Here is a 26,234-nt window from a genome sequence, read left to right as displayed (position 1 = left end):
CTATAATTGCTTGAAGTTTGGTCATAAGACGAAAATTTGTTTTGCCAAGGCCAAAGGTCAAGATCCTCACTGTTACAAGTACGCAGGTGAACGCGAGGGGTGCACTTGTCATTCTGAGGTGAGGAAGTGCTTGAATTGCTTTGCCGCAAAACGTCAAGATGAACACAGTGTGAGTAGTTTAGATTGCCCTATTTTTGCCGCAGAAATAAATAGATCAGACTGAGTACTGACCATGGCTTTTAATACTCAAAGAGTTAACTGTAGACTTTTGAATGTTCAATCAGCTAGAGATAAAACTTCTGAAATCAGGGACACTATTAATGATAGACAATTAGATTTATAAGCTGTTACTGAGACTTGGTCAGCTGATCTTGATTCAGCTGCTATGAAAGAAATGACCCCTGTAACGCATTTTTTTGTACACAACCCAAGGAGTATGGGTTGTGGAGGGGGTGTGGGTATGTTTGTCTCAAATTCAGTTAAGAAGGTGAAAAAATGCAAGACGCCCATCTATAATAGTTTCGAATTATTGCAAGTTGAGTGTGAAATTAGTGGAAATAAATTAACGATTGTGACAATATATAGACCAACCACTGCTAGTGTCAGTTTATTTATTGATGAGTTTGAACTATATTTAGAAATTATTGATATGGTAAGCACGAATATTATTGCATGGGGCGACTTTAACCTTTGGCTTGATGACACAAAGGCTCACTACGTACAACTATTTATAGAAACGGTAGCAACGTTTAATCTGATCAATATTGTGGATAAACCCACTAGGAATATGGAATGTGACATCTTGTTATTATTAATTTGTGATAAGATTATGGAGCAACAAAGTGATTTGTGTAATCATAGTTCAAGAAAAAGATCGGGGTGTCATGAATGTTTATACACTATATACAATAGTGTGATGAAGGAGGAATATGAAAAGATGTGTCCTTTGACATCGAAGAAAATAGTAGTGAAAGAAAATTCTCCATGGTTTAATGATGAAATTAGAAGGGCGAAAAATGATAAGAAAAAGAAGGAGAGATTGTGGCGCAGGCAACAGACTGATCAGCGTAGAGTGGCTTATACTCAGGCACGCAATTATGAAAAGAAACTTATCAGTAGCCGTAAACGTGATTTTTATAAAGGTAAAATTGAACAGGCTGGGCCCAATATGCATAAACTTTATAAAGTGCTAGACAATCTGACCGGCAATAAAAAGAAACACAAGTTGCCTGAGGGATATTCTGATAGTGAATTGGCAAATTAATTTCTATACTTTTTGACAACAAGATAACGAGAATTATTTCGGCGATCAGTAATAATTATTCGGTTGTGTTGGAGAGTGAACAGACTTCAGAAATAAAATTAACTGTGTTTCAAGCAGTGAGTGAGTCAACGGTCAAGGATGTAATCAAGAAAGCAAAGTTTACTTACTCTGCTATCGATCCCATGCCAATTAGCTTGCTTCATGGTAGTGTGAATTTTGATACACTAATAACTGTGATTACGAACATGGTGAACTCAAGTATTTTGGAGGTAGTATTCCCGAATTCTGAAAAGCAGGCCATTGTTAAACCGATATTAAAAGGAAATCTTGATCCCCAATCACTCAGTTCGTTCCGTCCAGTGTCGAATTTGACGTTTCAATCCAAAGTACTGGAAAGTGTTCTGTTAATACAACTAAATGAACACTTGAATGAGGTTGGGGCGATTCATGACGATCAGTCGGCATATCGTTTTCTGCATTCTACTGAAACTGCTTTGTGTTCTGTAGTGAGTGACATGCGAGGAATTCTGGATAGAGGAGAGTGTGGACTATTGATTTTGTTGGACATAAGTGCACCTTTGAAACGGTAGTGCACGATGTATTGCTTCGAGATTGTGAACACATTGGCATTGAAGGTGCTACTCTCCCGTATCTTAAGAGTTACCTGGAAGGTAGAACCTACTGTGTACAAATAGGTAATGAGTTTTCTAACTCGATACCTTTGACTAGGGGAGTGCCTCAAGGTAGTGTGCTGGGGCAGGTACTTTTTTGTATATACACTGCTGACTTATCTATAGTACTTAAGAAGCATGGAGTTGAGTTCAAACTGTTTGCTGACGACACTCAGTTTTATGTCTATAACAAATATACATGATGCCGAAGATCATCTTAGAGCTATACTGGTTGACATTAAACATTGGATGGACTCTAGAAAACTTAAATTGAACGAAGATAAAATTGAGTGTTTGTTTAATGGCCGTGAAATTGACTTCGAACGTCTGGGTGTTCGAGTCTTGAATGTGAATAATTCAGACATCACAGTGAGCAAATGTGTGAAGAGTCTTAGGGTACTGCTAGACAGCGAACTTATGATGAGAGAACAGATAAATCAGACGGTGCAAGTAGCTGGTTATCATTTGAGAAACTTAGCGTTTGTAAGGAAATACCTTGATGAGAATTCTATGAGGAAGCTTATAATCATGTGTTGGGTAAATTGGACTACTGCAACTCTTTATATTATGGTTTTCCTAACTACTTATTGAAGAAACTTCAATTAATTATGAATAGAGCTGCGAGACTGATAAAGGGTCAGTCTAGAAGGGAACGGATAACTCCAGTGTTAATACAGCTGTCATCGGCTGAAAGCCCCTAGAAGCCATCACCTAAGTAAGTGTGTGTGTGTGTGTGTGTGTGTGTGTGTGTGTGTGTGTGTGTGTGTGTGTGTGTGTGTGTGTGTGTGTGTGTGTGTGTGTGTGTGTGTGTGTGTGTGTGTGTGTGTTATGTGTGCGTGTGTATGTGTGCGTGTGTGTGTGTGTATGTGTGTGTGTGTGTGTGTGTGTGTGTGTGTGTGTGTGTGTGTGTGTGTGTGTGTGTGTGTGTGTGTGTGTGTGTGTGTGTGTGTGTGTGTGTGTGTGTGTGTGTGTGTGTGTGTGTGTGTGTGTGTGTGTGTGTGTGTGTGTGTGTGTGTGTGTGCGTGCGTGTGTGATCGCGTGCCTGTGTGAGTGTATGAATCTATCTTTGTGTCTCCACTACTACATTTGTCTGTGTTCGTTGCTGTGTACTCGCTTGTCAGACCAGATTACACATATAAAATTCCAAAAGTTCATGATGACAGTGCCCAAAATAAATAAACGGTACGATAATCAAACAAAATAGCTTTCAACTTCGTGACGTAATATCCATGGTAGAACAATTTAGATGACGTAACTTGAATTTAATTTTAAATTTATTTTATTCAATTTGCCTACCTTTTTCACTGAAGGTGGAAAAACAATTGTCACTTTACATTTGATGTCTACGAAATATTATTTTTGGTCTTGATATATCTATGCTCTATTATTAAGTTTATGATTTTGAGTTTCCTAAGATTCAATTGTTAGAGATCCAATTTAAGGACGAGGAGAAAATAACATGTTCTATATGTTCTTCATTTATCTTACATTTTGCATTCTCTACACAGATGCACTCTTTCGGATGGATAAGTGTCAAGTAGGTATGTTGATTAAGCTATCCAGGCTAATACTTTACCCATTTTATCTATATTTTGACTCGGAATGTTTCCAGGTAAAGCCAGAAGACGCCATTAAGCTTTGATCAAATTCCATGCTGTGTTAGTTAAGAGGTATTTCAGAGATGTCTTGAAACTTTTAAAAGCAAATAAGACTCAACATTGATCTAAATATTTTCATTTTGCTTAACTCTACTCAGTGCAACATATACCAAATTGTCCATGCTGAAATACAGGTTTGTCTAGATAAACTAAAACTTTCTGAAAAGTCTGTCCTTGAGACTTATGAATGGTCATGGCAGATAAAACAATTTTCAGTCTTGGAATTAGAAGATTGTGACGTCATGTCGTCGTTGCTTGGAACACTAAGCATCATATGAATTGTTCGGTTCGTTATATTCTAATATACTCATTATGCCTCGTAGTTTTTTTTATATATTATTGGTCAGAAAATATATAATCGGAAAATTGTGACGTCATGTCGTCGTTGCTTGAAACACTACATAATATTCTAATATACTCATTATGCCTAACAGATGGTAATTCAGGAGTTGGTTATACTTTTAAATATTTAATATGAAAATTTTTAATATCAATGGTCAGAAAATATATAATCGGAAAATTGGAAATTGAAAATTTGGCAAATTGGAAAATTAGCAGTCGTGACGTCACGCGCTCAGAGCTGGGGTTCCTTATTACCCACAGAGCTGATGTCGTGAGGTCATGTCTCTTCTGATTGACTAGTTCTTAGTCGTAACCTCATATCTCTTCTTCTGATCTCTTCTTCTGATTGGTTGGTCCTCAGTCGTGACGTCATATCTCTTCTTCTGATTGGCTGGTCCTCAGTCGTGACGTAATATCTCTTCCTCTGATTGGCTGGATGACGGTTTCAAGCAAGCAAGCAAGATGACAAACAAGATTGTTAGAATTTAATAAGTATATATATATATATATGTGTGTGTGTGTGTGTGTGTGTGTGTGTGTGTGTGTGTGTGTGTGTGTGTGTGTGTGTGTGTGTGTGTGTGTGTGTGTTTATGTGTGTGTGTGTGTGTGTGTGTGTGTGTGTGTGTGTGTGTGTGTGTGTGTGTGTGTGTGTGTGTGTGTGTGTGTGTGTGCGTGTGTGTATGTGTGTGTGTGTGTGTGTGTGTGTGTGTGTGTGTGTGTGTGTGTGTGTGTGTGTGTGTGTGTGTGTGTGTGTGTGTGTGTGTGTGTGTGTGTGTGTGACGACATCTTGACAGGTGAGAGAGGCAGAGGGGAAAACACACAAATAGAACGAGAGTTTATTCTTTAACTAGTTTCGCACTATGGTGCTTCTTCAGAAAGAATATTACACAACATAAGATACTGGCAATAAATGCAGAAAATGTGTGGGTAATGAACTAGGACAAGTCTGAGTTCAAGGAGGCTCTAACTCTTGCGCGTTGGTCGTACTGACACTCCGTGGGATGCCTCTGGTGATCATTCGTCCCGTTTTCTTCCACTCTTTTGCTGCGTGCCGTGCTATTGTCTCCGATAATTTGATATCACCTACTCTATTGTCCGTACATTTATTGGTGGCTATGTACAGAGCTTCTACGATTTTCCTTTGTCTTTTGCTGAGATTATTATGCAGAATACTCGCTTGATCCCATTTAGGTAGATGTCCTTCTTCGTGTGTGTGTGTGTGTGTGTGTGTGTGTGTGTGTGTGTGTGTGTGTGTGTGTGTGTGTGTGTGTGTGTGTGTGTGTGTGTGTGTGTGTGTGTGTGTGTGTGTGTGTGTGTGTGTGTGTGTGTGTGTGTGTGTGTGTGTGTGTGTGTGTGTGTGTGTGTGACGACATCTTGACAGGTGAGAGAGGCAGAGGGGAAAACACACAAATAGAACGAGAGTTTATTCTTTAACTAGTTTCGCACTATGGTGCTTCTTCAGAAAGAATATTACACAACATAAGATACTGGCAATAAATGCAGAAAATGTGTGGGTAATGAACTAGGACAAGTCTGAGTTCAAGGAGGCTCTAACTCTTGCGCGTTGGTCGTACTGACACTCCGTGGGATGCCTCTGGTGATCATTCGTCCCGTTTTCTTCCACTCTTTTGCTGCGTGCCGTGCTATTGTCTCCGATAATTTGATATCACCTACTCTATTGTCCGTACATTTATTGGTGGCTATGTACAGAGCTTCTACGATTTTCCTTTGTCTTTTGCTGAGATTATTATGCAGAATACTCGCTTGATCCCATTTAGGTAGATGTCCTTCTTCGTCTATGTGGTTCACGAGTGCATTGGTGTTACGGTGGTATTTGACATCGGCCTTGTACTCTCGTAAGTTTCTCCTATATATGCACTGTCACACCCCGAACATGGAATTTTATAAACTAAACTTTCGGATTTGTTATTTTCTATCCTTGGTTTGATAAGATCACTAATTTTCTTACCTGCGTCACAAGAGAAGTGGATGTCCGTATGTCTCAGTTCTTTACTGAGTGCGCAGGCCAAGTCTGAGATGGGAACTACTATGTACATTGTATTGTTCTTGCTTTGATTTTTGTCATTATTTCACTCCATTATGGCTATGGGTTTCTTCAGGGTTGCGGACAGAAGACCAGCGGGGAAGCTAAGTTTTACGAAGGTCTTGGTTATATGCTGCAATTCGTCACTGAGGAATTCAGGGTTGCATATCTTGAGTGCTCGAAGGTAAAATCCCATGACTACACCAGTCTTCGTCTTTTTGTCGTGAGCACTAAAATAATGAATGTAATCATCTTTGTGGGTGGGTTTTCTATATACCTTGAATTTTACAGAGTTATTTTCCCTGATGATGACGGTATCCAGGAATGGTAGGGATCCGTTAACCTCGTGCTCTACAGTCAGCTGAATTTTAGGGTGTACTTGGTTGAGACGTGATAAGATGTCACTAATGTTGGTGTCTTTGTGGAGGACGAGAAGGCAGTCATCCACGTACCTGTTACACTTGCTGTCGTTTGGGATGATGTTCATGTATTCTTCTTTTTCCAATGTCTCTAAGAAGAGGCATGCGGCTACTGCACTTAAAGGGGGCCTCATGGGCAAGCCTTCATGTTGGTGAAATATTTTGCCGTCGAAAGAAACCGAAGCACATTTCAATTAGTTTTATGTAGTCCTTGTTGATAGGAAGGTCGTCTCCGTTGATGTGAGGCAAGACTTTCTTTATAGCAGAAAAAACGTTTTGAATTAAGATATTTGTATAGAGACTTTGTACATCGAAGCTTCCCATAAGGGAGAGAAATAATAACAAAACCATAGAAAGAACAATACAATGTACATAGTAGTCCCCACCTCAGACTTGACCTGCGCACTCAGAAAAGAACTGAGACATATGGACATATCTTGGGACATCTCTTGTGACGCAGGTAAGAAAATTAGTGACCTTATCAAACCAAAGATAGAAAATAACAATACCGAAAGTTTAATTTATAAAATTCCATGTTCAGGGTGTGACAGTGCATATGTAGGAGAACCATACAGGGGATTAATCGCGAGATTAAAAGAACACAAACCCACCCGATGCCCAATACCACCGCAACACCAACGCATTCGTGAACCACATAGACAAAGAAGGACATCTATCTAAATGGGATCAAGAGAGTATTCTACATAATAATCTCAGCAAAAAGCAAAGAAAAATCGTAGAAGCTCTGTACATAGCCACCAATAAATGTACGAACAATAGAGTAGGTGACATCAAATTATTGGAGACAACACCACGGCACGCAGCAAAAGAATGAAAAAAACGGAACAAATGATCACCAGAAGCATCCCACGGAGTGTCAGTACGACCAACACGCAAGAGTTAGAGCCTCCTTGAACTCAGACCTATTGACCTACCCTAGTTTATTATCCAAACATTTTCTGTATTTATTGCCAGTATTTTCCGTAGCGTAAAATTATCTCTGAAGAAGCACCACAGTGCGAAACTAGTTAAAGAATAAACTCTCGTTCTATTTGTGTGTTTTCCCCTCTGCCACACACGCACACACACACACACACACACACACACACACACACACACACACACACACACACACACACACACACACACACACACACACACACACACACGCTCACACACACACACACACACACACACACACACACACACACACACACACACACATATATATATATATATATATATATATATATGTATACATATATATACATACATACATACATCCATCATACATACATACATACATACATACATACATACATACATACATACATCAACCACAATTCACTTTAATTCTAAACCGTTCACGTCGAGGAACTCGAACAGAGGCATACATACAGAAATTGATACGTGGTCAAGCGAATGACTCGAACCACTGTTCATACGTAACAAATGACCATTGACTAATCCGATTGAGCTATCAAGAGACGATATAAGTTAAGCGCAACTTTCTTCTATTTGTATACTCGATTTATCTCGCTCGGCTGAGGGCTTTGACCAAGAACCAATCCGGGTAAGCTAAATTACTAAGTTGAGATTTTATAATGTTTAATTCTCCTTCAAGAAACTGGGGGCTGCAAATTCTAAGAGCTCGAAGGAATAATCCTGAAGCGACGCTACTTTTTACTTTGTCTGGGTGACTGCTGAAAAAATGAAGATAACTACCAGAATGGGTTTCTTTTCTATAGACGGTAAAAGCAAGCTTGTCTACGTCACTAACAATGAGAATATCTAAAAAGGGTAGCTTACCTTGTTCTTCCCATTCAACTTTAAACCCCAATTTTCATCCCAAAGAGTGAAAATGTCATCTACGTATCTAAACCAAACCATGTCTGCGGGTTTAATGGTGGGCAGAAGAACACTCAAAGTATTCCATGTACAGATTGACCAATACAGGAGAGAGATTTGAACCCATGCTACAACCAAATTTTTGTCATTATTGTTATCGTTTAAAATTATTAGTATATTCTAAATTCATTATTAGCACATATTATAGTTAACAATTATAGTAACATCTCAACTTGTTATTATTAGTATATTCTAAACTTAGCAGTACCTTCTAAACTTCTTATTATTACGTGCCATTATTAGTATACATTAAAGATATCATTTAATAGGATCTTTTAAAATGCTCATTATTGCTATATTTTAAACATATCAATATTAGTTTCTTCTAAATTTGTCATTATTTTTTATTCTTAACTTTTTATTATTTGTATATTATAAACTTTACAGTATTAGTACACTCTAAAGTTATCATTAATAGTACTTTCTAAACTTGTCATTACTAGTATATTCTAAACTTGTCATTATTACTAAACTTTAAGGTTATCATTAATAGTTCCTTATAAAATTGTCATTTATAGTATATTCTAACCATCTCAATATTGGTACATATTAAAGTTATCATTAATAGTACCTACCCGGCCTTTATTTGTATATCCTAAACTTAGTATTAGTATACTCTAAATATGTCATTATTAGTTCACTTTAAAGTTACTATTAATAGTACCTTTAACCTGTCATTACTAGTACACATTAAAGTTATCGTTAAAAGTACATTCTAAAATTGTCATTATTAGCTTATTCTAAACTTTTAACGTTTCATTTTCAGAACACATTATAGTTATTATTGATAACCTATACATTTGTATTTGTATTTGTTTTGTATTTTTATATATTTTGTATTTTTTTGTATTTTGTAGTTTTTTATTTGTTTGTATTTATTAGTATAACATTAACGTTATCATTGATAATATTTTCCAAACTTTTCATTATTAGTGCATTCTAAACTTGTCAATGATAGTACCTTCTAAATTTCTCATTATTACTATATTCTAAACTTGTCACTATTAGTACACATTAAAGATCTCAATAATACCTTCTAAAATTGTTATCATTACCATATTCTAAACTTTTTATTATTAGTACACATTAAATTCATTAGAGTGCATTCTAAACTTGTCTTTATTAGTACATTACAAACTTGCTTATTATTAGTACAAATTAAAGTTGTCTTGAACTTGTCTCTTTAAACTTGTAATTATTGGTACATTCTAATCTTTCCATTATTAGTACACATACCTGTACCTTCTAAACCTCTGATTATATTATTAGTGCACATTAAAGTTATTATTAATAATACCTACTAAACTTGTCGAAGTTAAATGCATTATTAATATATCTTTAAAACAAATCATTATTAGTATATTACAAACTTGCCATTATTAGTATCTTTTAATCTTTTCATTATTAGTACACATTAAAGTCATTGTTGGTATATTCTAGTCTTTCCATTATTAGTACACATAAAAGTTTTCATTAACTGTGCCTTGCATTATAAGTATATTGTAAACTTGTCACATTAAAGCTATTATTAATACATTTTATTCTTAGTAATAATGATATGTATACATATTAAAGTTATCATTAAACATGTCATTATTAGTATTTTGTAAACTTTTCACTATTAGTACTCATTTAAGTAATTATTAGTACACATTAAAGATTTTATTAATAGTACTATACGTTTTTTGTAAATTTCCCATTTTGTTATAGATCAATTTTTCATTAACATGTAAACTTGTCATATTCTAAACTTTTCATTATCATTTCACATAGATTTATCTCTAATGGTGTTTTCCAAACTTGTCATTATTAGTATATTCTAAACTTCACATTACTAGTATATACTAAACTTACTACTAATGGTAGACATTAAAGTTATCCTTAATAGCACCTTCTAAACTTGGCATTATTAGTATATTCTAAGCTTGTCTTTATTAGTACAAGTTAACGTTATTAATTATAGTACCTTCTATACTTACCCTTATTAGTAAATAGTACTTTGTTTATATTAGTACACATTAAAGTTATCATTAATAGTACTTTCTAAAAGTTGTCATTAAGGAACCTTCTGAACATATCTTTTGTATATTACAAAAATGCTATTTTCAGTGTATTCTAAACTTGTCATTATTACCACATTAGCACATATTAAATCTAACCGTAATATTACAAAATTGTCATTACTAGCATATTCTAAATTTGTCATTATTAGTGCATATTAAAGTTATCATGCAATAGTACCTCCTAAACTTATCATTATTAGTATATTCTAAACACGTTAAAATTAACATAAATAATACCTTCTAAACTTGTTATAATTAGAATATTATTAGTAATGACATGTTTAGAAGGTTACATTAAGGGTAACGTTAATGTGTAGTAATAATGACACGTTTAAAATATACTATTAATGCAAGGTTAAGAAAATACTAACAATAGCATAGTAGAAGTTGCTATTAATGATAACTATAGTACGTACTAATAGATAGTTTTGAATATACTAACAATAACATGTTTAGAAGACACTACTAGTGACAACTTTAATATGTACTAATACTCAAAAGTATAGAATATACTAATAATGACAAGTTTAGAATAATGATAAACTCGGAATATATTATTATTACCAAGTTAAGAATATACTAATAATGATAAGGATACAAGGTCCTAGTAATGATAACTTTAATGTATACTAATAAAGTTTAGAATACCGAAGAAGATATGTTTAGTATTTACTAATAATGATGTTTCGAATTTACGAACAATGACCACTTAAAAAGTATTTTTAGTGATAACTAATGTGCACTAATAATGAGGGTTTAGAACATAAAACTGACAAGCTTTAATGGGTACTAATAATGCCAAGTGTTAAATATTGACAAGATTGACAAGTTTAGAAGATACTGTTAAAGATAACTTTAATGTGTAGAAATAGTGACAATCGTGGATTATACTAATAAGGATAAGTTTAGAAGGTTCTATTAATGATAACTTTATTTTGTACTAATAATGACAAGTTTACAAGGTTTAATGATACTAATAATGAGAGTTTAATATCCGACCAATGACAAAATTATAATGTGTACTAATAATCACAGGTTTACAATATTTTAATAATGACATGCATAGAAGGCTACATTAATGATAATGTTAATGTGTACTAATAATGACACGTTTGAAATATATTAACAACGTAAGGTTTGAAATATATTAACGTAAGGCATGTTCTAACTTGTCATTATTAGTACAAATTTAAGCTTGTCAATATTTGCATGCTCTAAAACCCTCATTATTAAATCATCATCAACAATACTTTCTAATGTTGTCATTGTTCGAAACATATCTTCTTGGGTATTCCAAAATTTTCATTATTCGTACACATTAGAGTTATCATTATTAGGACCTTGTATACATATCATTATTAGTATATTCTAAACTTGGCAATACTAATATATTCCAAAGTTTATCATTATTCTAAACTTGTCATTATTGGTATATTCTAGACTTGTGAGTATCAATACATATTAAATACATTAGTAGTTTCTTCTAAACATGATATTGTTAGGCTATTCAAAACTAATCATTATTAGTAACTTCTGATTTTGCTATTACTAATATATTCCAAAGTTTATCATTATTCTAAACTTGTCATTATTGGTATATTCTAAACATGTTAAAGTTACCATCAGTAGTGTCTTCTAAACATGATATTATTAGTTTATTCAAAACTAATCATTATTAGTACGTATTATATTTATCATTAATAGCATCTTCTGATTTTGTTATTACAAGAATTTTCTAAACTTTGCATTATTAATATGATTCAAACGTGTCATTATTACTATACATTAACGTTATCATTAATATAACCTCCAAAACTTGTCAATATTACAAAATTATGAACTTGTGATTATTGGTACATATTAAAGTTATCATTAACAGTGCCTTTAAACTTTTCAATATTAGTATTTTTCAAACATTAATTATTAGAAGACATCAAAGTTTTCATTTATAGTACATTCTAAATTTGTCATTAGTACGTTCTGGTCATTATTAGTACAAATTAAAGTTATGATATATATTACCTTCTAAAGTTGTCATTATTAGTCATTTCTAAACTTAATCAATATGTTCGAAACTTGTATTTATTAATACACATTAAAGTTATCATTAATAGTACCTTGTAAACTTGTATTCTAAACTTGTCATTATTAGTACAAAATAAAGTTATCATCACTAGAACCTTCTAAACTTATCATTATTAGTATATTCCACACTTGTCATTATTTCTACACATTAAAATTATCTTGAAGAGTATCTTCTAAACCTGTCAATCTTAGTAGATTCTAAACTTTTAATTGTATATACCTGTGGTTATTAGCAGATTTCTCAAGTTTATCATTTCTCAAATTTTTCATTATTCTAAACTTGTCATTATTGGTATATTCTAAACTTGTGAGTATTAATACATGTTAAAGTTACCATTAGTAGTGTCTTCTAAACATGATATTGTTAGGTTATTCAAAACTTATCATTATTAGTACGTATTATATTTATCATTAATAGCAACTTCTGATTTTGCTATTACAAGAATTTTCTAAACTTTGCATTATTAATATGATTCAAACGTGTCATTATTACTACACATTAACGTTATCATTAAAATAACCTCCAAAACTTGTCATTATTACAAAATTGAGAACTTGTGATTATTGGTACATATTAAAGTTATCATTAACAGTGCCCTCAAACTTTTCATTATTTATATTTTTCAAACATTAATTATATATTAGAAGACATCAAAGTTTTCATTTATAGTACATTCTAAATTTGACATTAGTACGTTCTGGTCATTATTAGTACAAATTAAAGTTATGATATATTACCTTCTAAAGTTGTCATTATTAGTAATTTCTAAACTTAATCAATATGTTCGAAACTTGTATTTATTAATACACATTAAAGTTATCATTAATAGTACCTTGTAAACTTATATGCTAAACTTGTCATTATTAGTACAAAATAAAGTTATCATTACTAGAACCTTCTAAACTTATTATTATTAGTATATTCCAGACTTGTCATTATTTCTACACATCAAAGTTATCTTGAAGAGTATCTTCTAAACCTGTCATTCTTAGTAGATTCTAAACTTTTAATTGTATATACATTCTAAACCTGTGGTTATTAGAAGATTTCTCAAGCTTATCATTTTTCAACTTTATCATTATTCTAAACTTGTCATTATTAATATATTCTAAACTTGTGAGTATTAATACATGTTAAAGTTACCATTAGTAATGTCTTCTAATCATGATATTGTTAGGTTATAAAAAACTAATCATTATTAGTACGTATTATATTTATCATTAATAGTAACTTCTGATTTTGCTATTACCACTTTGCATTATTAATATGATTAAAACGTGTCATTATTACTACACATTAACGTTATCATTAAAATAACCTCCAAAACTTGTCATTATTACAAAATTGTAAACTTGTGATTATTGGTACATATTAAAGTTATCATTAACAGTGCCTTTAAACTTTTCAAGATAGTATTTTCAAACATTAATTGTTAGAAGACACCAAAATTTTCATTTATAGTACATTCTAAATTTGTCATTAGTACGTTCTGGTCATTATTAGTACAAATTAAAGTTATGATATATATTACCTTCTAAAGTTGTCATTATTTGTATATTCTAGTATTATTAGTACACGTTAACAGTACCTTCTACCTTAACAGTAACTTGATATCATTAGTATATTATACACATGTAAGTAATCATTAATAGTATATTCTAAATTTGTCATTATTACTATATTCTAAACTTGTCATTATTAGTAGACATTAAAGTTATCATTCAAAATACCTTCCTAATTTTTTCATTATTTGGATATTATAAACCTCTTCTTATTAGAACACATCAAAATTATCGCTCTTAAAATATTCTAACCTTGTCATCAATAGTACATTTTAAATTTGTGATTATTAGTACATATTAAATATATCATTAGTAGATCCGTCTAAGCCTGTCATTTAGTATATTCCAAACTTATCCTTATTAGTACATTAAAGTTATAATTGATCGTACCTTCTAAACGATTATTAATATATTCTAAAAGTGTTATTAGTGCACATTAAAGTCATCACTAATGGTAACTTCTAAACATGACATTATTTATTCATAGAACGGTCTAAATTTGTCATGTACTAAACTTGTCCTTATTTGTTCAAATTAAAGTTATATCTGATAGCACCTTCTAAACTTGTGAGTATATTCATAATTGTGAGTATATTCTTAATTATTAATACACATTAAAGTTACTATTAGTAGTATCTTTTAAATTTGTCATTATTAGGACACATTAAAATTTTCCTTAATGGTACATTGTAAGCTTGTCATTATTAGTATATTCTAAACATGTAGACACTAAAGTTATCATCAATACTGCATTCTAAACTTTTCATTTTAATATTAGCAGTACTTACCATTGTTAGTATACTCATTAACAGTGCCTTCAGAATCTATATATTAGTATATTCTAAGCACACATTAGATTTATCACTAATAGTACCTTCTAAACTTGTCTTAGTTAGTATATTGTAAACTTTCATTATTAGTACACATGAAAGTTTTCATTAACAGTACTTTCTAAACTTCTCATTATTAAGTGTCATTATTTGTACATATTTAAGTTATCATTAATAGGATCCTTTAAACTTATCATTATTGCTATATTTTAAACATGTGAGTATTACTTTCTTCTAAACTTGTCATTATCTTTTATTCTAAACGTTTTATTACTTGTATTTCATTAACAGTACCTTCTAAACTTCTCATTATTACGTGCCATTATTAGTTCATATTTAAGTTATCATTAATAGGATCTTTTCAATTTATGATTATTGCTATATCTTAAACAAGTCAATATTAGATTCTTCTAAAGTTGTCATTACCTTTTATTCTAAACTTTTTATTGTTCAGTATTGTTACATCGATAGTATTTTCTAAAGCTTTTCACTATTAGTTATCATTAATAGAATATTCTAAAATTTCATTCTTAGTATATTCTACACTTGTCATTAATAGTACAATTACATTAATAGTATCTTTATTCTGATTATTATGTTCTATAATTATCCATAATTATCATTATTATTATTAGTTATCATTCTTAACGTATCATCATTACTATACATTAAACTTTCTAAACTTGTCATTACCCATAATAGTATATTCTCAACTTTCATATTAAAGATATCATTAATTGTACCTTCTAAACTTGTCCTTATTAGTATATTCTAAACATGTGATTATGAGTACATATTAGAGTTATCATTAATAGTACTTATCTTTCATATTCTAAGTTATTATTAATAGAATATTATTCAAATTTCATTATTAGTATGTTTTAAACTTGTCATTAACAGTACAATTAAAGTTATCATTAATAGTATCTTTAATCTGATCATTATTAGTATGTTCTATAATTATCATTATAAGTATTAGTTATCATCAACAGTATCTTAGTATGTTCCATATACATTAAACTTACCAATAACAGTACTTTCTAAATTTGTCATTATTAGTATATTACAAACTTACCCATATATTCTCAACTTTCATAATTAGTACACATTATAAGTAGCTTCCAAACTTGTATAAACATGTATACTCTATAGTTGTCACTCCTACTACATATTTAAGTTATTATTAAAAGAATCTTCTGATCTTGTCGTTATTGGTATATCCTAAACTTGTCATTAATAGCCCTCGTTAATACCATAATCTTAACTTGTCGTTATTAGTACACATTAAAGTTTTTACTAGTTGTACCTAAATAGTGTCATTAATCGTATATTTTAAACTTATCATTACTAGAACATATTAAAGTTATCATTGATAATTCCTTTTCAACTTGTCATTATTAGTATAATTCAAACATGAATTAGTAATCATTATTAGTGTATTCTAAACCTGTTATTGTTAGTCACTATTCAAAAACTCTAAACTTTTCATTATTAGTACACATTAAAGTTATCATTAATAGTACTTTCTAGACTTCTCATTATACGTATATTATAAACATGTCAATATTGGTATATTCTAAATATGTCTTCATTGATGTATCTAAACTTGTCATTATTAGTATGTTCAAAACTTGTCATAATATATCATATGAAATTTATCATTAATAGGACGTTATCATTAGTATATTCTAAGCCTGGCAATATGCTAAAGTTGCCATTATTCTAACTTTGTCATTATCATAATTTAAACTAGTATATTCTAAACATGTCATTAATAGTATATTCAAAACTCGTAATTATTAGTTAACTTATCATTAATAGTATATCCTAATCTTTATTATTGGTATATTCCAAATTTGCCATTATTAGTACACATTAAATTTATCATTAAAAGTACCTTCTAATCTTGTTTTATTAGTACATTCTAACTTGGCATTATTAGTATGTTCTAAACTTATCATTAGTGAAAAATAAAGTAATTAATAGTACCTCCTAAACTTATCATTAAAAGTACCCTTTAAATAGTATAGTATAGTAAATAGGATCTTCTAAACCTATCATTATTAGAATGTTCTAAACATGTCATTATACACATCAAACACATCAAACGTTTTAAACTTGTCATCATTAGAATGTTTTATACTTTTCATTATTAGTACACATTAAAGTTATCATTAACTTTTCATTATCATTAACTTTTCATTATTAGTACACATTAAAGTTATCATTAATAGTACTATCAGTATATTAATAGTACTATCAGTATATTCTAAACATGTATATTCTAAACATGTCTTCATTGGTATATTCTAAACTTGTCATCATGAGTATGTTCTAAACTTGTCATTAATACTTAATCTTAAATTCGTCATTAATAAGACGTTCTAAACTTATCTTTATTAGTATATTCTAAACTTGGCAATATTATGTTAAAGTTGTCTTTATTACAATATCATTCAAACTAGAATATTCTAAACATTCTAAACTAATGATAAGTTTAGAACATACTAATAGAAACATTAATAGTACCTTCAAAATTCATCATTAACAGTCCCCTTTAAATTTGTAATTATTAGTATATTTTAAAATCGTCATTATTAGTAGTATCTTCTAAACTTGTCATTATCGGAATATTCTAAACTTTTCATTATTAGTACCCATCAAAGATATCATTAATAGTGCCTTTTAAACTTGTCATCATTAGAATGTTCTATACTTTTCATTATTAGTACACATTAAAGTTATCATTGATTGTACTTTCCAAATTTCTCATTATACGTATATTCTAAACATGCCTACATTGGAATATTCTAAACTTGTCATTATTAGTATGCTCTAAACTTGCCATTAATAACTCATATTAAATCTATCATTATTAGTATATTCTAAGCTTGGTAATAGTAGCATATGTTAAATTTTTCATTAAACGTCATTATTACTATAGTTTAAACTAGTATATTCTAAAGATGTCGTTATTAGTATATTCAAAAGTCGTCATTATTAGTAAACTTATCACTAATAGTATCTTCTAATATTCTCATTATTACTATATTCTAAGTTTGACATTATTTGTACACATTAAATATATCATTAATAGTACCCACTAATCCTGTTTTTATTAGTATTTTCTAAACCTGGCATTATTAGTGTGTTCTAAACTTATTATTACTATAGTTTAAACTAGTATATTCTAAAGATGTCGTTATTAGTATATTCAAAAGTCGTCATTATTAGTAAACTTATCACTAATAGTATCTTCTTATCTTCTCATTATTACTATATTCTAAGTTTGACATTATTTGTACACATTAAATATATCATTAATAGTACCCACTAATCCTGTTTTTATTAGTATTTTCTAAACCTGGCATTATTAGTGTGTTCTAAACTTATTATTAGTGAAAATTAAAGTTATCAAAGTATATTCTAAAGTTATTATTATCACTTTATTTTTATTATTACTTATTATTAGCATATTCTAAACTTATTACACATTAAAGTTATCATTATTAGTATTTTCTAAACCTGGCATTATTAGTGTGTTCTAAACTTATTATCAGTGAAAATTAAACTTATTAATAGTACCTTATACACTAATCATTAACAGTATCCCTTTAACTTGTAATTATTAGTATATTCTAAACTTATTACAAATTAAATTTATCATTATCGTTAAAAACTTATCACTATTAAACTTTAACACATTAAAGTTATCATTAATAGTTCCTTTTCAACATGTCGTTATAGGTATGTTCTATATTTGTCATTATTAGTACACAATAAATATATTAATTGTATTTTCACATGATTACTACACATTAATATTATCTTTAAAAATACCTTCTAATCTTATTTTTGTTGTTATATTCTAAACTTGTCAGTATTAGAATATTCTAATTTTTTCAATATTACTCCTAGATTTTCTTTATATATTTTAAACTTGTCATTATTGGTTTTTATTAACGTTATCATTATTAGTACCTTCTAAACTTATTATTATTAGTAAATTCTAAATTCTAAATTCTTTCCATTATTAGTATATTCTAAATTCTAAATTCTTTCCATTATTAGTATATTCTAAATTCTAAATTCTTTCCATTATTAGTACTCATGCGTGTTCCTTCTAAACCTATTTTAATTAGTATATTGTAAACTTCTGATTATTAGTACACATTAAAGTTATTATCAATAATACCTTCTAAACTTGTCAAAGTTAAATGCATTATCAATATATCTTCTAAACTAGTCATTATTAGTATATTACAAATTTGCCATTATTTTAGTATATTTTAAGTTTTCATTATTAGTATACATTGGTATATTCTAGTCTTTCCATTATTAGTACACATAAAAGTTATTAACTGTGCCTTGCATTATCAGTATATTGTAAACTTGTCACATTATAGCTATACCTTCTAAATTTATCATTATTGGTGCACATTAAAGTACCTTCTAAACTTGTTATTATTAGTATATTCCAAACTTGTTATTAGTAGTACACATTAAAGCTATCATTAATAATACCTTCTAAACTAGTCATAATTAGAATATCATAAATTTGTCCCTATTAATATACATTATGCTGATATTCTATGGTTGTCATTGTTAGTATATTCTAAACACAGATCAAATTATTCAATATTAGTACATATCAAAGATATTTAATAGAACCTTCTAAAATTGTCATTATTAAAACATATTAAAGTTATTACAAATATCATTTTCTAAAATTTTGATTATTGGTTATTGTTGTATATATCATTAATAGTACTATCGACAATATTCATTATTAATATATTCTAAACTTTTGATATTAAAGTTATCATCAATAGTTCCGACTGAATATGTTATTCTAAACTTGTTACTATCAGTGCATATTAAAGTTATCATTAAAAGTATATTCTAAACATGTCATTACTAGTATTTTGTAAATTTTTCACTATTAGTACTCATTAAAGATTTTGATAATAGTACCTGCTAAACGCTATACTTTTTTTTATAAATTTCCCATATAAATTAAAATTTTCATTAGTTTTAAATATACTAACAATGACATGTTTAGAAGACACTACTAATGATAACTTTAATATGTATTGATACTCAAAAGTTTTGAATATAGTAATAGTGACAAGTTTAGGATAATGATAAACTCGGAATATATTATTATTACTAAGTGTAGGATATACTAATAATGGTAAGGATACAAGGTCTTAGTAATGATAACTTCAATGTATACTAATAAAGTTTAGAATACAAAAGAAGATATGTTTAGTATCTCCTAATAGTGATGTTTCGAATTTACGAACAATGATAACTTTTAAATAAAAACTTAAATGTTTTCTGATAATTAATGTTTGGTATATACTAATAATGACAAGTTTAAAGGCACTATTAATGATAACTTAAATATGTACACATATTCACATGTTATATGTTATTATTCACATGTATTATGCAATAGTGTAATAAAGTTTAAAATGTTATATTAATAATAATGTTAATGTGTAGCAATGACACGTTTTGATTATATTGATAATGTAAAGCTTAATAAATACTAATAATAACATACTTAGAAATTGCTATCAATGATAACTATAATACGTTTTTAAATAAAGCTAACAATGTCATATTAAAAAGCCAGTAATAACGGTAACTTGAACATGTACTAATACTTACAATTTTAGAATATACTAATAATGACAAGTTTTAAATAATTATAAACTGTGGAATATATTAGTACTGCCAAGTTTAGAATATACTAATAATGGTCCAAATAATGATAACTTTAATGTGTACTAATAAGGACAAGTTTAGAATAATAAAGAAGATATGTTAGTATTTACTAATACTGATATTTTTCGAATATACGAACAATGACAACTTTAGAAAGTATTGTTAATGATAACTTAAACGTGAAGAGAAGCTTTTAATGATAACTCAGATATGTGTTAATAATAACAAGTTTATAATATGCAAAAATTGACAAGTGTAGAGGGTACTATTGATAATGAATTGAATTTGTACTAAAATGACAAATTTAGAAAGATACTATTAATGATAACTTTACAAAGACAAGTTTATAAGGTACTATTAATGATAACTTTAATGTGTACTAATAATGACAAGTTCAGAAAGTTCTATTAATATAAACTTTAATAAATTCCAATATTGACAAATTTAAAAAACACCAATAATGAGAAGATTAAATTATACTAAAAATGAGATGTTTAGAAGGTACTACTAATGCTAACTTATATGGCAAATGGCAAATGACGTTAAGTTTAGAACATACTAATGAAAAGTTAAGAAAGTTAATGATAACTTCAATGTGTACTAATACGGTCACGATTATGATATGCTAGTAATCACTAATTTGAAAAATACAGTAAAAATATATAAAAATGGCATGTTTAGAAGAAAACTTTAGAAGATAAATTTAGAATATACTGATAATAACAAGTTTAATATAATAATAATGGCGATTTTAGAAGGTGCTAATATGTGGTAATGTGGTAATATTGACAAGTTTAGAATACACTAAAATGGCATTGTTACAAGTAAAGATAAGTTCAGACTGTATCTTAATAACAACTTTTAGAAGGTACTATTAATGATAACTTTAATGTGTACTAATATAAACAAAGCACTATATACTAATAAGGGTAAGTTTAGAAGGTACTATAATTGATAACGTTAACTTGTACTAATAACGACAAGCTTGGAATATACTAATAATGCCAAGATTAGAAGGTACTATTAAGGATAACTTTTGATAAGTTTAGTATATACTATTAATGAGAAGTTTAGAATATACTAATAATTACAAGTTTGGAAAGCACTATTAAAGATGAAATCTATGCGAAATGATAATGAAAAAATTAGAATATGACAAAGTATAATTAAATTTATAATAAAATGGGAAATTTAGAAAGAAAACGTATAGCGTTTAGCAGGTACTATTATTAAATCTTTAATATGTACTAATAATTACTTTAATGAGTACTAATAGTGAAAATTTTACAAAATACTAGTAATGGCATGTTTAGAATATACTTTTAATGATAACTTTAATATGCACTGATAGTAACAAGTTTAGAATATACTAAGAATATCCTCTGCAATTGCCATTATTAGTGCATATTAAAGTTATCATTAATAGTACCTTCTAAACTTGCCCTTATTAGTACAAATTATGTGATTATTAGTACACTTGAGTACATATTAGAATTATCATTAATAGTGCTTTCTAAACATGTAATTATCTTTCATATTCTAAGCTATTGGTACACTTTAAAGTTATCATTAGTAAAATGTCCTAAAATTTCATTATTAGCATATTCTGAAATTTTCATTAATAGTACACATTAAAGTTATCATTAATAGTATTTTTCATCTGACCATTATTTGTATATTATTAATATGTTCTCAACTTGTTATTATAAGTATATTCTTAACGTATCATTATTACTATTCATTAAACTTACCATTAATAGTACTTTCTAAACTTGTCATTATTAGTATATTATAAACTTACCCATAATAGTATATTCTCAACTTTCCTCTACAATTGCCATCATTAGTGCATTAAAGTTATAATTAATAGTACCTTCTAAACTTGTCGTTATTAGTATATTCTAAACATGTGATTATGAGTACATATTAGAGTTATCATTAATAGTACTTTCTCAACATGTACTTACATATTCTAAGGTTGCTACTATTGGTATTCTTTAAAGTTACCATTAATAGAATATTCTAAAATTTCATTATTAGTATACTCTAAACTTGTCATTAATAGTACACTCTAAATTTCTCATTAATAGTATCTTTAATATGATCATTATTAGCATGTTCTATAATCATCATTATTAGTATTAGTTATTATTAAGAGTCTCTTGTAAACTTGTCATTATTAGTATCTTCTATACTTGTCATTATAAGTATATTCATAACGTATCATAATCACTATACTTACTTACCATTAATAGTACTTTCTAAACTTGTCTATAAACTTACCCATAATAGTATATTCTCAACTTTTATAGTCAGTACACATTAATGTTATCATTATTAGTAGCTTCCAAACTTGTATAACCTTGTATATTCTAAAGTTATCATTTTTAATACATATTTAAGTTATTATTAAAAGAATCATCTGATTTTGTCGTTATTGGTATATCCTAAACTTGCACTCGTTAAAATGATTATTAATACCATAATCTCAATTTGTCATTATTAGTACACATTAAAGTTTTTATTAGAAGTACCTAAAAGTGTCATTAATCCTATATTCTAAACTTGTCATTACTAGAACATATTAAAGTTATCGTTGATAATTCCTTTTCAACTTGTCATTATTAGTATAATTCTAACATTAATCAGTAATCATTATTAGTGTATTCTAAAGTTGTTATTATTAGTCATTATTCAAAAACTCTAAACTTTTCTTTATTAGTACACATTAAAGTTTCAATTAATTGTAATTGTGACATTATGACACATTAAACTTGTCATTATTAGTATATTCTAAACTTTCTTTAATAGTACACATTAAAGATATTGCTAAGAGAATCTTAATCTTGTCAGTATCAATATACATTAAAGTTATTATTACTATTATATTCTAATCTTGACATTATTACAACACAATAAAATGATCAAAAGTACCGATTATTACCACATTCTAAATTTGACATTATTTGTGCAAATAAGATTTATCATTAATCGCACACTTCTTATTATCAGTATATTCTAAATTTGTTATTATTAGTAAACATTGAAGTTATCATAAATTATCTTCTAAACTTGTCATCATTAGTATATTCTAAAAATGTCATTATTAGTATATTCTAATAATCATTCTAAATAGTATTCTAAATAGTATCTTCTAAATCTGTCATTATTAAACTTGTCATTATAAGATATCATTAATAGTACCTTTTAAACCTGTCACCATTAGAGTGTTCTATACTTTTCATTATTAGTACACATTAAAGTTATCATTAATAGTACATTCTAGTTATTGATTAGTGTAGAGGGTACTATTAATGACTAATTTTCATGAAAAAAGTTTAGAACACACTAATAATGCCAGGTTTAGAAAATACTAATAAAAATAAGATTAGTAGGTACTACTAATGATAGATTTAATGTGTACTTATGATGTCAAACTTGGAATATAGTGATAATGAAAATATTAGAAAATACTATTAATGATAAGTTTACTAATAATGACGAGTTTTGAATATACTAATAACGACATCTTTAGAATATACTAGTTGAAACTATAATAATAATGACAACTTTAACATATACTAATATTGCCAAGTTTAGAATATACTAATAATGATATATTTAATATAAACTATTAATGGCAAGTTTAGAACATACTAATAATGACAAGTTTAGAATATTCCAATGTAGACATGTTTAGAATATATGTATAATGAGAAATTTGGAAAGTACTATTAATGATAACTTTAATGTGTACTAATAATGAAAAGTATAGAACATTCTAATGATGAGTTTAAAAGGTACTATTAATGATATCTTTGATGTGTACTAAATAATGATGCTATTAATGATAACTAATAATGACGAGTTTAGAATATGCTAATAATATCAAATTTAAAGGGTACTGTTAATGATAAGTTTCGAAGGTACTATTAATGACTTAAATTTTTACTAGTGATAAGTTTAGAACATACTATTAATGTCAATTTTAGAATGTCGAGAATGTACTAGAATAATAAGTTTAGAAGGTACTAATAACGTTAATATGAACTAATAATGACAAGTTTAGCATATACAAACAAAGAAAATTCAGAAGGTACTATAAGTAGTGATAATGAAAAAGTTAGAATATACTAATAATGACAAGTTTAGAATATAACAATAAAAAAAAGATTAGAAGGTATTTTCAAAGCACATTTAAAGTACATTAATGCGTACTAATAATGAGAATTTTAGAATATACTATTAATGAAGAGTGTGAAAATACAATTAATATCTTTATTGTGTACTAATAATGGCTAATATAGAATATACTTATAACGTAAGGTTGAAAAGGAACTGTTAATGATAACTTTAATATGTACTAATAAAAACAAGTTTTTAATATATTTTAGCAGTGAATTTTTTTAACGATAATGATAACTTTAATGTGTAATAATATTGACAAGTTTAGAATATACTAATAATTAAAAGTTAAAAGGGTACTTGTATTGATTAGTGTAGAAGTTACTATCAAAGACTTTAATTTTCATTAAAAATAAGTTTAGGTTTAGAAAATACTAATATAAACAAGATTAGTAGGTACTATTAATGATAGATTTAATGTCATGCAGTTCAGACCACAGGCTAGTTGTGGGCAAACAATCAAATCCTCTGAAGTGTATAGCCATAAAACGATTTTTTGAACAGATATATGAGAGATGAAGGCTATAAAGAAGCATTCCAATGCAGATTGAGATAAAATAGAGCCGAAGATGCTGGAAGAGAAGATTTGGTAGGTCGCCTTCCATTCGGCGATCACAAGACTTGACAAAGTAGTTATGCAATACTTATACAGTTGGAAGACAAAATAAAGACTAGTGCTGCGTTTCTCAACCTTTTTACCCTTGCGTAACCTTTAGAATAAATTGCATGTCTCAAGGAACAACTGAAAAAAAACATATCTTTCTCATTTTAATTTCATCGTAATAATAGGTTAAATAGGATGATGTATACATCACATTATTACAATAACCAAGAATATTTCGTGCTTCTTTGATTATATTACGTCATGAAATTAAAAAAAAATCAAAAGAATCACTTTTTCTCGCGTAACCCTAGGACCCTTTCGGAACCCTGGTTGAGAAACTCTGCTCTAGATCGAAAATAGTAAAGAAGCTATCAAAATAAATAAATGAAAAAAATATATATAAAAGATAAAAAATAAAAAATAAAAGATCTGAAAATGGATGAGCACGAAGAGAATAGAAGGTTGAGAAAAGTATGTTCAAGCTAGAAGATAGGCAGAGTGAAAAATAAGTATCATTACTCGCAACATTTCTAGCTAATGGATTTTTATCATGAGGACGCAAGCAGTATTTGTAAACGCAAAGTTGGAAGCTGATAAATCAAAAGCTTATCCGGACCAATGATATTCATTCTCACATTTGCCATTTGCCCTTTCATAGCACCCGAGTATATTCTTGGAATCATAGTCGTGTCAGTAATCTGGTGAACACTAAATGAATAGTTGTTAAACACTAAAGTCAATCCTATCATATTTTGCTTTCTTTGGCTTTATATAACCTTAAAAAAATTCATATTATATGGGTAACTATAGTATTTGACATTTCTGCGTATTTCCAATAATTGACCATGACCAGAGGGGTAGGGGT

General features: G+C 28.7%; 2 protein-coding genes across 2 annotated transcripts in view; one reads left to right on the top strand and one right to left on the bottom strand.

The window, feature by feature from the left end:
- Window positions 1–6,025: 6,025 nt before the first annotated feature.
- LOC143025766 (uncharacterized) lies at window positions 6,026–6,532 on the bottom strand. The gene has a single exon (XM_076185773.1). The coding sequence runs from the start codon at window positions 6,530–6,532 to the stop codon at window positions 6,026–6,028; it is 507 nt and encodes a 168-aa protein (XP_076041888.1).
- Window positions 6,533–6,824: 292 nt separating this feature from the next.
- The window catches only part of LOC143025765 (uncharacterized), a 37,668-nt gene continuing 18,258 nt past the window's right edge, over window positions 6,825–26,234 (top strand). The window contains exons 1-2 of the mRNA XM_076185772.1: window positions 6,825–6,858; window positions 6,940–7,044. Coding sequence (XP_076041887.1) covers window positions 6,825–6,858; window positions 6,940–7,044 — 139 coding nt within the window. The remainder of the gene's footprint in view (window positions 6,859–6,939; window positions 7,045–26,234) is intronic.

The sequence above is a fragment of the Oratosquilla oratoria genome, chromosome 5 (assembly GCF_046742065.1).
Source record: "Oratosquilla oratoria isolate Oo_2021 chromosome 5, ASM4674206v1, whole genome shotgun sequence".
Classification (NCBI taxonomy): domain Eukaryota; kingdom Metazoa; phylum Arthropoda; class Malacostraca; order Stomatopoda; family Squillidae; genus Oratosquilla; species Oratosquilla oratoria.
The sequence above is the reverse complement of the archived record's forward strand: the minus strand, read 5'-3'. Positions and strand labels throughout refer to the sequence as shown.

Coding starts and splice junctions, on each gene's coding strand:
- LOC143025766 (XM_076185773.1), bottom strand. CDS start 6,532: ATGAGGCCCCCTTTAAGTGCAGTAGCCGCATGCCTCTTCTTAGAGACA.